Source organism: Musca autumnalis, unplaced genomic scaffold, assembly GCF_047663935.1.
Source record: "Musca autumnalis isolate F117 unplaced genomic scaffold, ASM4766393v1 scaffold_4, whole genome shotgun sequence".
Classification (NCBI taxonomy): domain Eukaryota; kingdom Metazoa; phylum Arthropoda; class Insecta; order Diptera; family Muscidae; genus Musca; species Musca autumnalis.
This window is the reverse complement of record NW_027411977.1, coordinates 71,934,342-71,948,087: the sequence shown is the minus strand read 5'-3', so window position 1 is coordinate 71,948,087 and position 13,746 is coordinate 71,934,342. Positions and strand designations below refer to the sequence as shown.

The following is a 13,746-nucleotide window of genomic DNA, read 5'->3' as shown; positions in this document are numbered from 1 at the left end:
TGTATTCACCGCCCCCTATACCACGGTACAAGTTTCATCTGGGGTAAGTCCATACTTCCCGAGAAAATAGCCTGAATGGTGCCAAAAAAAAAAACCCCTATGACACCGTGTGTTGTGGTTGGAGCGCAAGATAATTCCCGAACGGATCTGACGGTTCCGTCCAAAATTTGACCTTCGTAATATTTTGTGCAAACTAAGTTTAAGTTCGAAGATTAGCCATTTCGGTCCACCCTTCAGGTACATCTCCCACATAATTTCAAAAATGTTCGGAAAAATTGTCCGATTTGGTCCATATTTTACACATCCTAATATGTCTACCAAATGTGTTCAGGTTTGAATATGGACTATATTTGTCCACTCATTCGGGTACTTCCCACACAAAGTTTCGGATAAGTTCACTTTAAGACCTACTCTCAAATCACTTTGATTTTTGTTGAAGCAACTTGCATTGGCTGCCTCAATTACGACGGTGAAGGTTTTACCAGGGGCAAGTCCATACTTCTTGAGAAAATAGTTCAAAAGGTGTAAAACCCCCTATGGCACCATTTGTAGTCGCAGGACAGCACGATAGCTCTCGAACTGATCAACCGATTGTTTTCAAAAATTAGACCTTCGTCATATTTTGTCCAAACTTAGTTTCAGTTCGAAGATATATTTAAAAAATATCACTCAAAATGGTATGCACGATATCTCTTTGAACGGGGTAACCAATTTGGTCCAAACTTTCGTCTCCTAATATTTTTTCCAAATTTAGTTTAACTTCTAACATGGTCTATATCAGGGACGAGCTTCTTTGCTTAGATCGTATAGTGAGGGCGCCCACTGAGTTGTTTTTGCATTTGCTGCTCTCTCTCACGTACAGTGTAAATTAATGAAAACAAACAAAAACATAATGTGGTTGTTGCTTTTTTCACTCATACGTTCATACATGCCTTCGCTTTGGTTGTATTTCTGTGGTCGTCGCTGGTCTATATCGATCTTCTCCTTATGGTACCTCCCCCACAAAAATTCAACATTTGTATCTAAGTGCAGTTTAGGTTCTGTTCGAAGATCCTTTGGAAATGTATACCGATGCTGTTCGTAGTGGTCCTGTTTACATCCATATTATGTTTACCGTGGACAAGTCCATGCTTCCTGGCATACTGGTGCAAAAGTTATACAATGACCCACTGAAATGATTAGTGGGCGCGATATCTATCGAAAAGATATGACTCCGAATATAAGATCCACTTCTATAATAGAATATGTCGGTCCATTCCTTTAAGTACCTCCTCCGCAACACTTTTGAACTTTAATTCTATTCCACATTTTTGGCGGCAAGTTCAAATGTTCAAAAAGTTACACAAAATTCTGAAGAGACTCTAAATACATTCGATCTGTCCGTAGATTAGGGTATATCTCTGTCGGCAGAGCCGAATGATAGTTTTTTTACTTGTTATTCCACAAAACGATATCGTATTGCAGAAATTTTATACCAAAGGATAAATTCTTGTTTAGCCCAAAATGCTTGCTTTGATAATTTTCGGGGAAACAAAAGGAATAAAAATCTACAGCAGAACTTTTTGATGAAGGCAAATCTTTGGTCTTTTGTCCCCCATACATCATGTTCGTACTGATGAAGGATACACATTAAAATGACCACAAATAGAGGCTTATATTGTGGGTGGATGTAAGTGGGTGTGTGTGTGGCAATGTGTTTCACATTGTAGGCAGGATAAGGATATAATAAAACAACTGACCAAGTAATAAACTTTTAATATGATAATAATTTGCATGATTATTTTTTTATTGGCACATCAAGACTCACTTCACTAACCGAACAAGTGGCATTCTCAGTTAATAAATCCCATTAAGTTTGTGGTTTACTAAGTATTTTATTGAATGGTAAAACGTTAAGAGAGTCTATATTATTAATTATTTAAGTAAATGTTTTTTTGGTGTATAGTTACAAACTATGGCAAGATAACAAATGAAAATTAAATTTTGTAAAATATATTAGTAAATGGATGATGTATTTGTAAGATTTTTATATGTTAAAAAAAATCAATTTTTTTCATTTCAATACCACCCTCTAAAATTGTTTTCCCATAAACCATGCCGTGAGTGTTGCTGGGGTATGGCAATGTATTGTTGACTTATTAGAAACTTTATAAAACCATAAGACAAAAGCTATTGTGGGATTATCTTACAGCCACTTGTTTAAGAATGTATCAACTTGATAAACACTAAAACACACACACACACACGAACAAAGAAATGTACTCATCCGCACAGTACCCAAAAGGAAATATTCTGAACAATGGTAAACAAGAGTAGATAAACAAAATTGAACGGAAACTAAAATCTTGTAGTTGAATTTAGTTTTGTTCATGTTCTGCTCGTAGAACATTTTGTTAAATGTTTTTTTATCAAGGACGATGATAAGAAACTTTAAGGACTTAGACAAACGATGCTCTTGCCTTGTGGCAGTCAGGCATAAATAGAGCCGAGAAAAAAAACATAGCTGCAATACAAACGAATTCATACTCGTATGTACATACTTTTTTGGGGGTTCAGTAATTTGAGCTTCTTTAAGGATTTTGTTAACTCACAATTTTCCTATAACAATTTTCTTATATAAAGAGAGATGTTGTACATCTCTCGTCAAATATTTAGAGCAAATTAAACAAAACAAATTGGATTTCTTTAATCTACTCATCCCCAATAATCACATTTATTTCAATACTTTATCTTTTTCCGAGCGTAAAATACCAACAACTTATTTAGAACTGGCTGCCAAATCTCTTAACAATGAATTTTGTACAAGTTATAGTATATTTGTTACTAATTGCAATTGGTCATAAGGCAAAAACAACAACAACAACACGAGTTTCCTTCCCTCAGAAATCCTTGAATGGCCACATGGAAGACTTTCAATGTCTCCAATTCAATTAGGCAAAAGCGAATGAAAATGCGACAGGAAGGGACAAAGGAACACAAGGAAGGAAACAACGAAAGCAACGGATACTGTTGAAGAAGGTCATCCAGCCAAAATACACCGGAAGTCGAACACCCTCATGAGTAGACCAAAAATGAGTAAACGACCAAATAAGATGTTGGACATTCAACAATTTAGAAGACTTTAATAAGAATATCTGAATTTATATCGACATGAAACAGGGTAAAGGAAGATGCCCTTCTCATAGAATGTCTTAAACTCTTGTCATAAAAGGTCTTATGCTCTTCTCATAGAAGAGCATAAACTCTTCTTATAGTAAAAAGCACACTCTATTCTTGTGAAGATAAAAAGTTCTTTAAACAAAACATCTGCAAAAAGAAAACATTTTCTAAACTAAAAGCATCTATCAGAATAGCTACCAAGAGTCTCTCCTCTTCTATTAAAAGAGCCCCTTCTCTTCAATTGAAGAGCTTTAATGACCACGAAAACGCGACAACATCGATTTGTTGTCAATGAGAGCCGTACCTAAAATTTTCTGGCCGACATTTTTGCTGAACATTTCGAAGTTGAAAAACGTCATCTTGTGGTACTTTTATAGCGGCTCTTAAAATAAAGGACGAAAAGGACATTGAAGGAAGCGAGTTAGAAGGTCGAAGTGCTCTACGAAAATAATCCTCATTCGATTTGACTGAAGACATGTCATATCAAAAATAAGCTAAAGCAACAGTGGACAAAGATATAACGCTAATTCCTGATGGCTTACAGGGTCTCTAGCAAAAACTTCATCACGCCATATCGCGAAATATCGACTCACGACGAATCTGTCCTTCGGGGTTCTGTATATACTCACCAAGGGCTTTCATCTCCAATAGGAATTTTCCACCCCCCAATATTTCGGTTCACAGTGTAATAAGAGATTATTCTATTCCATGAGAACAGTTTGTGATCTTCTGTGAGAATTGCTTGTATTTTCTATACCTTCGCTCATCTATTTAAAGATCATGTGGTAATCTATCAGAATGACTTGTGCTCATCAGAGGAGCGTGTGCTCTTCTATATGCAAAAATTTGTGCTCTCTTCTATGAGAACAACTTGTGCTTACTTTTATAATAAGATTTCTTACGCTCTTCTATAATGAGTGCTCTTCCTCTCTTCTGTGAGAAGAGCTTTTGCTCATCTCTAAAAAGCATTGATGCGGTGGTGTTCAAAATATTTTGTGCATTAGTCTCTCGGAGCGAGTCTTTCCTTTGCTAAACCACGACAGATGAGAATAAAAGCTTTGTTCCTTTACTTTTTTTAATGGTAAAAGTTGTAAAAGAAAAAAGTGTCAAAATTGCTCTCTCATGAACATTTTTACCGAAAAAGCAAAGGAACGGAAAAATGGTAGATCTGGTAGCAATGTCAAAAAAACATAAAAAATCAATTTCGTCTTTTATTTCACAGTTTTTAATTTAGTTTTGTCAGCGTTCGACTTTTTCTTCTGTTTTTCGTCCATTTTTTTCTTCATTGGGAAATAATCGTCAAACAAAAGTCGAAAAATCAGTTCTACCATTTTTTACCTGCAGAAATTTGTCTGGTAGCCTGTGGTAGAAGAGAAAGGCATATGTGCTCTCTCTCCTCTCACTCTCTTTAAAATTGCTGTTAGCTTTACCACTTTTTGGGGTTAAGGAACGCTTTGCAGGTTAAAAATGGTAACAAATGGTAACCTCAGGTAAGTAAAGGAACACAGCTAAAGAGAACATATGTTGTTTTTATAGTCACGTTAACGTATATGGGTTATCTTGGCTGCATTGATGTCAATGCCTGCACGTTGTCGTAACAACAGAGAATAACGAATTCAAATGAGAGCTATGACAGCCGTTGTTTAAGAAAGGGACATTACTCTCCCATCAATTCTCACTCATTTATTTTGGACACCAATGAAAAGGGCTTTTGCTCTCTTCTATAAGAAGAGCTTGTGCTCTTCTATACGAAGAGCTTGAGCTCTTATATAAGAAAAACTTGTGCTCGTATATAAGAAGAGCTTGTGCTCTTATATTAGTAAAGCTTGTGCTCTTCTATAAGAAGAGCTTGTGCTCTTCGGTGGGAAAGATCTTGTACTCTTCTATGAGAACAGTTTATGCTCTTCAATAAGAATTATGAGAACAACTTGTGCTCTCTTCTATAATAAGAGCTTTCCCTCTCTTCTATGAGAAGAGCTTTTGCTCTTATATTAGTACAGTTTGTGCTCTAAGTAGAGCTTGTGCTCTTTTATAAGAAGAGCTTGTGCTCTTTTATAAGAAGAGCTTGTGCTCTTTTATAAGAAGAGCTTGTGCTCTATTATAAGACGAGCTTGTGCTCTTTTATAAGAAGAGCTTGTGCTCTTCAATATGAAGAGCTTTCATGAGAAGAGCTTGTGCTCTTCGGTAGGAAGAGCTTGTGGTCCACTTTGAAAAGAACTTGTACTCTTGTGATATTAAGCTTAAGAGCTTGCACACTTCTACTCGTAAAGCTATTTTTTTCTACATGAAGAACTTTTTATCATCACAAGAATATAGTGTGCTTTACTATAAGAAGAGTTTATGCTCTTCTATGAGAAGAGCATAAGACCTTTTATAACAATAGCTTAAAACATTCTATGAGAAGGGGGAATAATTTGAACTCTTTTATAAGAAGAAGCGCGTGTTTTCTTCTACAGGAAGTAGAGCCTGTGCTTTTCTGTGAGAGGAAGAACTTCTGCTCTTCTATCAGAAAAGCTTGTGCTCTTCTAGGAGAAGAGCTTGAGCTATTCTATGAGAAGAGCTTGTGCTATGCTAGAAGAGCGTGTGCTCTTCTAGGAGAGCATGTGCTCTTCTAGGAGAGAATCTTGTGCTCTTCTATGAAAAGAAGAGCTTGTGCTCCTCTATGAATAAAAGAGCTTGTACTCTTCTGTGAGTAGAATTTGTGTTCTTCTATGAGAACAGCTTGGGCTCTTCTTTGAAAAGATATTGTAGGTTTCTATGAGAAGACTTTGTGCTCTTCTGTGAGAAGAGCTTTTGTTCTTCTATGAGAATCGCTTGTGCTCTTCTGGTAGAAGAGCCTGTGCTCTTTTAGGAGAAGAGCTTGTGCTTTTCTGGGAGAAGAACTTGTGCTTTTCTAGGAGAAGAGCTTGTGCTCTTCTATGAGAAGAGCTTGTATTCCTCTATGAGAAGAGCTTGTGTTCTTTTATGATAAGAGCTTGTGCTCTTCTAGTAGAAGAGCCTGTGCTTTTTTAGGAGAAGAGCTTGTGCTTTTCTAGGAAAAGAACTTGTGCTTTTCTAGGAGAAGAGTCTGTGCTCTTCTATGAGAAGAGCTTGTGCTCTTCTATGAGAAGAGCTTGTGCTCTTCTATGAGAAGAGTTTGTGCTTGTACTCTTATATAAGAAGAGCTTGTGCTCTTGCTCTCTTCTATGAGAAAAGCTTGTGCTCTTCTAGGAGAAGAGTTTGAGCTCTTCTCTAAATAGAGCTTGTGATCTTTTCTGAAAAGAGCTTGTGATTTTCTATGAGAAGAGATTGTACTATTTTATGAGAAGAGTCTGTGCTCTTCTGTGAGAAGAGCTTGCAATATTTTATGGGAAGAGTTTGTGCTCTTATATAAGAAGAGCTTGTGCTCTTCTAGGAGAAGAGCTTGTGTTCTTTTATAAGAAGAGATTTTCTATGAAATGAGCTTGTGGCATTTAATAAGAAAATTGTATTTTTCTCTAAGAAAAGCGTGTGCTCCTCTATTAAAAGAGCTTATGTTTTTCTTTGTTTCGGCTTACTTTTTATCACCTACCAGAAGATCTTGAGGTTTTCTATAAAAAAACTGGCACTCTTTTATAATAAACGGCTGTGCTCTTCTGTGAAAGCAGCTTGTGTGTATCTTTTTGAAGAGCTTGTGTATTTCCCACCGAATAAGAGCTTCAGCTCTTTTTTTATAAATAATAGATTCGTCTGATTTATATACATGCGATATACTGAGCATACCTACTCACTTCTACAAACGAAATCTTGCTTTATTTCTAAAATTCCATATCCAAAATTCGTTTCAACATTTTACAAACGTTCTTTTTACTACACCATGTGAACGAATTGAAATGTTCATCAAATCGAATAAAACAAAAGAAAAACTATAACTTACATTCTTTGTTTTTATCCATTTGTGGCTGAAGCGGACTGGAATCGACAATTGCCTTGGGCGGCGATTGTCGTGGATCATAAAAATCAGAATTTGTGGCGTCATCACTGCTGCTGATGCCTCCTCCCAGAAATGATGCATTTAAACGTTGTTCGCCTGAAATTAAAAAAAAAACAAAAGCCAATGTCGTGATAACCTTAACGCCAATTCATGGTAGGGATTTTGTTACTCACCCTCTGACATATCGTCGTAGGCTTCCTGTAATAATATAACGTCTTGAAATGTTTGCTCAAAAGCTGTTTTGCCACTCAAGTGTGCGGCGTTTAAGAGGCCGTTGCAAGATGAATCCGAAATAAGTTCGAAGGTGGTTGCTGAACCAGGTGATGAGAATGTTGCAAGTAACGAACCACCACCACCACTAAGACTATGCAATGATGGTGATTTTGGAATTACACGGGTAATTGTTGTCGCTCCCACAGCACTGGGTATGTGGGCGGGTAGTAGATTTGTGGCTGATGCTGCTGTGGTTATGGGTTTCAAAGTGACTGTGCTGGCTGTACTGGCGACAGCTGTTGTAGTACCTGATGTCACAGTTATACTGTTTGTAGTTGGCAATGATTTGGCAATTGAGGAGATGTTATTGGCGTTGTTGGAGATTTTTTGTGTCTTTATTGGTGGATTGGAGGATTTTTTCGTTGAGTGTGTTATGGAACCAGATGCCTTGGTTTTATTCGATGTCGAAGATGATGAGGAGGGCGGCGATAATGATGACGAAGACGAAGAAGAGGATGATGACGACGACGACGATGATGATGGGGAGCAAGAAGATGATGATGAATGGTTGGATTTAGTTATCGAAATTGGTGGCTTAGTGTTGGAAATAGTTTGACTAACACCACAACCACCACCAACACTAATGTTATTTATCACTACTCCTCCACCTCCTATGGCTGCTCCTATTACTACTTGTTGTTGTTGAGATGTGGTTTGGGAATTTTTCGATGAGATCGTTGAATGTGAATTACCCGAACAGTTAGAGGTCACACTTGATGCTGGCGATGCTGACGAAGATGACAGGGATGAACAGACGGCGGCGGCGTTGGCTAGAAGTGTCGTTGCTGTACTTCCGTTCAACTGATGCAAATGGAGTGTATTTTGGTTGCTAAGAAATTGATGATGATGATGGCCCGATGCCGAGGTATGCAAATAACCACCGCTGGTATCGATTGTTATGGGAGTCACGCAAATTGTGTTATTTAGCAGATTTATGCTGCCGTTCGTCGTGGTGGGCCGTGGATTATTACTGCTGCTATTGTTGTTGCTGCTGTTGTTGTTGTTTTGTATGGAATTGCTGGCACCAGCAGCCGCGGTGGTAGTTGTGATAGTAAGACCGTTGATATTATTACCGTTTAGAATTTTATTGTTGCTGTTGTTGGGATTTAGATAATGATAATTGTGGCGCCTGTAATTGCTGTTGATGGTGATGGTATTGTTTTGATTCGTGTATGCCTTTATGCGGTTTATGTGATTGGCGGTGGTTGTCAAAAGTTTTGTGGCGTTACAGCTATTTTTGCTGCTGACAACCGTTGAGCTATTAGCTCCCGTCGTCGACGACTGTTGAAACCAACTGGGGAAACTGCCTTTGAGGGTATCAATAAGATCCTGATCGAGCGTTAAACGCCACGATGCAGGTCCGTCCACGCCGTGCGTAGACTCTGTAAAGAAGCAAGAAGAAAAGAAGATACATTACAATACAGTTAAAACAAGTAAAATAGTATCTGTCAAGTTTAAGGCAACGATATACACTCTGAATGTGTGAATTGAGATTTTCATCTATGGACAGATCGAATGACCTATCAGAAGATCTTGAGGTTTTCTATAAAAAACTGGCACTTTTCTATAATAAACGGCCGTGTTCTTCTGTGAAAGCAGCTTGTGTGTATCTTTTTGAAGAGCTTGTGTATTTTTCCTCCCAATATGTGCTTCAGCTCTTTTAAATAATAGCTTCATCTGATTTATATGCATACAAACGAATTCTTGCTTTATTTATAAAATTCCATATCCTCAATTCGTTTCATCATTTTACAAACGTTCTTTTTACTACACCTTGTGAACGAATTGAAATGTTCATCAAATCGAATAAAGCAAAAGAAAATCTACTACTTACATTCTTTGTTATTATCCATGACATTCTTTACCGCAAAGAGTTATGCATCAGGTGGTTTTCAGAATTTTGTGACCTTTTTTGGCCGTATGAACTTGCCGAAAAAAATATAGAAACTCCTGGGTATTTATCTCAACGACTCGTTGCATTCCGAATAAATGCCGAAGATATGCCAATAAACGTGAAGCGGATTGAAGCCAAAAAAGTATTGAACTTTTGCAGAGAAGGTATCTGAATCTAATTTTTCTGATGTGCAAAGTTTCTGCCAAATCGACACTGAATAAGCGCGAGAACAACCCGCTCCAAAAAAAAAATGAAAAACGACATTGCAAAACATTGAAATTTTGTATGTGAGGAATAGGGTTTTGGGTAGGGAAATCCCGCACCGGCAATTCTCGGTTTTTTGGTTACGGGATTTTCCCGGGAAATATATTTTTACATTTATCGCAACTAATATTGAATAAATGAATAAACTATGCCCGTCACTTTTATACCATAGAATCAGAATTCGATTAGAATTTACAAAATCAATCAATTACAAAAGATTTGGAAATAACTTAAGTCTACATAAGTGTTTTCAGGGAACAAGTTATAAGAGCCGCACCAAAAACATAGACTATAACGACGGATTTTTATTCTGTTCCATTTAAGTTCAAAAGAATATTTTCTATTTTAAAGTCACATTTTTAAACCCTCGGTCATTGGGCTAAAGAGGGTCCGCCTAGCTGGCTGGTGCGTACGATAACTCTCGAACGAAGCCACCTATCAGGTCAAAAAATTGGCATTCGACATTTTTTCAAACTTAGTTAAAGTTCGAAGATGGACCATATCGGTGGTCCACTACTTCCGGTACCTTCCCCACAAAAGTTCAGCAATTATCACTAAAATGGTGCGCACGACAACTCTCGAATGGAGTAACCGAATCGGTCAAAATTTTGCATATGGTAATATTAGTTCCAGACATAGAATGGGTTCCATACAAAAAGTCTAAGAGCTCCTCTCGGATCGATTTGAAATATTTTTCAGCAGTTTGTCTTTACGGTCCCCTATACGACGGTACAAATTTTGCCGGGGACAAGTCCATACTTCCTGAGATAATGTCTTAATTGCTCCAATAAATCTTGACGGCAACAACTAAAATGAAAAATTGACAAGATAACTCCAGCAGGAAGTTTCTGATTGGTCCAAACATTGCATATCGTATTATTTCATCTAATCATGTTGGAATATGGACTATATCGGCTCAGTCCTTCGGCTACCTCCAACACAAAATTTAGGAAAAGTGCAGCTTAAGAGCTCATCTCGAATCGTTTTGAATTTCTTCCTGAGGTAAAGGCCCAAAATCTCAAAAAAAAAACCTGCCGGCACCAACTACATTGGGTAGTACGTAAGATAACCGTCGAAATAAGAAATCTCCCACACTCTCTCTTTTAAATGTTTAGCAACATGTTTTGTGTGCGGCCCTAGTTAAAACGGTACATTTTTTCGGGGAAAATCCATACTTCCTAAGAAATTGGTTCAACAAACCAAAAAGCCCCTAGAAACGTCAGAAGTATTGTGTTTGTTTCTTTTCTTTAGGTCCGAGGCTGAGGGTATATCTCAGTCGGCACAGCTGTCTGATACTTTCTTACTTGTCTCAAGCAATCTTAAGCATAAGAATAATTTTCGACACATTTTGTTCTTTTTTAATCCCCCCCATAAATATTCAACATTTGTGTCCAAGTGTAGTTTAGGGTCTGTTCGAAGATCCTTTTCATGTTTTTCGATAATGTCGGTCGTGTTCCTAAAGCCACAAATCGTTCTAAAAACGTGTAGAGAAGTTTATACTAACCTACCGTCGATACAGAATTACAAGCTTTATTTGGGGTTTGATAGATCCTCCGGGTCCATCGGGACCCTCCCATTCGCGAATTGGGGAACGTTCATCATAGTTCTCTATGGCGGACATCGGGAAAATAAAATACCCGAGGGTGACCAAAACTTAGCCTAAGGGCGACAGCTGGTCCCTTAGTACAAATGGCAAGCAGAGGCTTAGAAAGCTGGAATGGTTGCGTTTGAAAAATAGTTGGCGTTGTGGGATCCACATCTACGGCTTCTGTACAGCAGAAAGCGGATGTCTGCTTGGATCAAGCGATTCGCTATACAAACGTTCTCGCTAGAACAGGTGGGGCGGCACCTGCAAGTTGGCAGCCTCAACATCGTCATAGGGTACAGAGGGTCAATCACTCTCTTACCCGAAACTTAATCGATTACTGAAACTTCAATTAATACAGAAAACAACACCAAAATAACGATGACGACCTTAAGCACACGGAAACGGATAAGAATCGCTCAATGGAATGTAAGGACGCTTCGGGAACCATCAAGGCTAGCACAAATTGCTAAGTTCAAACTGGACAACACAGGTATCAGTGAAATGCGATGGAACGGAAGTAGCGAACTAATAACTGAAGCAGGGAATCTGGTTATATACTGCGGTAAGGAGCCTAGAGGCGAAAGCGGGGTCGGATTATTAATCTCAAAACAAAATCGAACATCTTTGGAAGATTCCGAAGCAACATCAAAAAAAAGTGTCCCCATTATACAATGTTACGCTCCAACAGAGAATGCTGACTCCTCAATAAACAAGTAAAAAGGTATCAGTCGGCTTTGCCGACAGATATATACCCTCAGCCAATGTGAACCGAAACTTTCACATCCGGACAGATCGAATGTATTTAAGGTATCTTCAGAATTTTGTGGCCCTTTTTGGACATTTGAACTTGCCGACAAAAATGGGGATTAGGAATTAACTACACTAAGACACAAATGTTAACCTTTTGTAGGGCAGGTACCCTTAGGGAGGGCCGATATGGGCCATTTTAGAAGTTAACCTAAATTTTGATAACATATTAGGAGATCCAAAGTTTGGACCGAATTGGTTGCCCCATTCAAGTGATATCGTCCTAGCATTTTAGTGACATTTTTTAAATATTGGGGAGGAGTACCGAAAGTTGTGGACCGATATTGCCCATGAAACTAAGTATGGATATACTATGACGAAGACCAAATGTTGGTCCAAATCGGTTGAACAGTTCGAGAGTTATCGTGCTCTCCGACCGCCACATATGGTGACATAGGGTTTTTTTAACCTTTCGGGCTGTTTTCCCAAGAAATATGGATTTGCTCCTGAAAAAACTTTCACCGTCGTAATGGAGTTAGCGAATGCAAATAGCTTCAACAAAAATCAAAGTGATTTGAGAGCAGGTCTTAAAGTGAACTTATCCGAAATTTTGTGTGAGAGGTAACAGAAGGAGTAGACAAATATAGTCCATATTCGAACCTGCTCTATATCTGGTAGATATATTAGGATGTGCAAAGTATTGATTACATAGGTCACTCCCTTCAAGAGTTATCATGCCCACAAATTTTCCGAACATTTTGGGACTTTTGTGGGAGAGGTACCGGAAGGAATGGACCGATATAGCTCATCTTCGAACTTAAACTATGTTTGGACAAAATATTGCGAAAGCCAAAATTTTAACCAAATCGGTTCATCCGTTCGAGAGTTATCGTGCGCACCAGCCAGCCAGACAGACAGACAGACGGACGGACGGACATTGCTAAATTAACTCCAAATTGTCTGAAACACATTTCGTCCAAACATACTTGGGGTCTAAAACCATTATTTCGATGAGGCACATTTTGCCCGTATGAAAGTGTATATACCCTTTCTAGCCTAAAGGCTGAGGGTATAAAAATGAATTCTACAACCAACTGATCGCAACACTGCTAAACATCCCTAACCGTGACATTATTGTGCTCATCGGAGACTTTAATGCAAAAAATCGGAACCGAAAATAAGGGCATTACGCACGTAATAGGAAAACACGGCCTAGGCTTAAAGAACAACAACGGTGATCGTGCCAAACCTTTCCCCACAAAAGCATACACAAATACCCATGGACATCCCCAAATAATCAAACCCGTAATCAAATCGATCATTTATGCATCAGTCGTAAATGGAGAGGCTCGTTACAGGACGTGCGCACAAAGCGAGGAGCAGATATGGACACAAACCACGAACTTTTAGTTGGCAGTATTAAAATAAAGCTTCGTCGAAATTATAAAGGAAAATCGAATGTGAAGATACTCAACAACAATATTCAGAAGGGAGAGACGGTCAGTGAACTCTTGGAAACATGTCTACCCACCAACAACAAACCATGGGAGTAAAAAATGAACGTGCTGAAAACAATTGCGGAAAAGGAAATAGGATACAGACAAAAAGAAGCAAGAAAGATCTGGATATCTGACAACACCTGGAAATTAATACCTTAAAGGAAATGAATACCTACTCGGAGACGCCAATACCAACCAGAAATACAAAATAAAAGCAAAGGCAGTAAAAAAGCAGCCAGAACCGATAAAAGAAAATATCTTGAAAACATAGCCATAGAAGCAGAGGCGGCAGCAGGAGCGAACGATGCCAGGAAAGTCCACCAGGTAATAGGCCGACTATGCAACAACAACTTACGAGCTAGTCGAAGGC

General features: G+C 38.4%; 1 protein-coding gene across 5 annotated transcripts in view; it reads right to left on the bottom strand.

The window, feature by feature from the left end:
- The window catches only part of Mrtf (Myocardin-related transcription factor), a 347,118-nt gene that overhangs the window by 54,630 nt on the left and 278,742 nt on the right, over positions 1-13,746 (bottom strand). For all 5 annotated transcript variants that reach the window (XM_073984937.1, XM_073984936.1, XM_073984935.1 and 2 more), the window contains 2 exons: positions 7,285-8,766; positions 7,055-7,207 (listed from right to left, as the gene is read on the bottom strand). In XM_073984937.1, coding sequence (XP_073841038.1) covers positions 7,055-7,207; positions 7,285-7,294 — 163 coding nt within the window. In that variant the 5' untranslated portion in view covers positions 7,295-8,766. The remainder of the gene's footprint in view (positions 1-7,054; positions 7,208-7,284; positions 8,767-13,746) is intronic.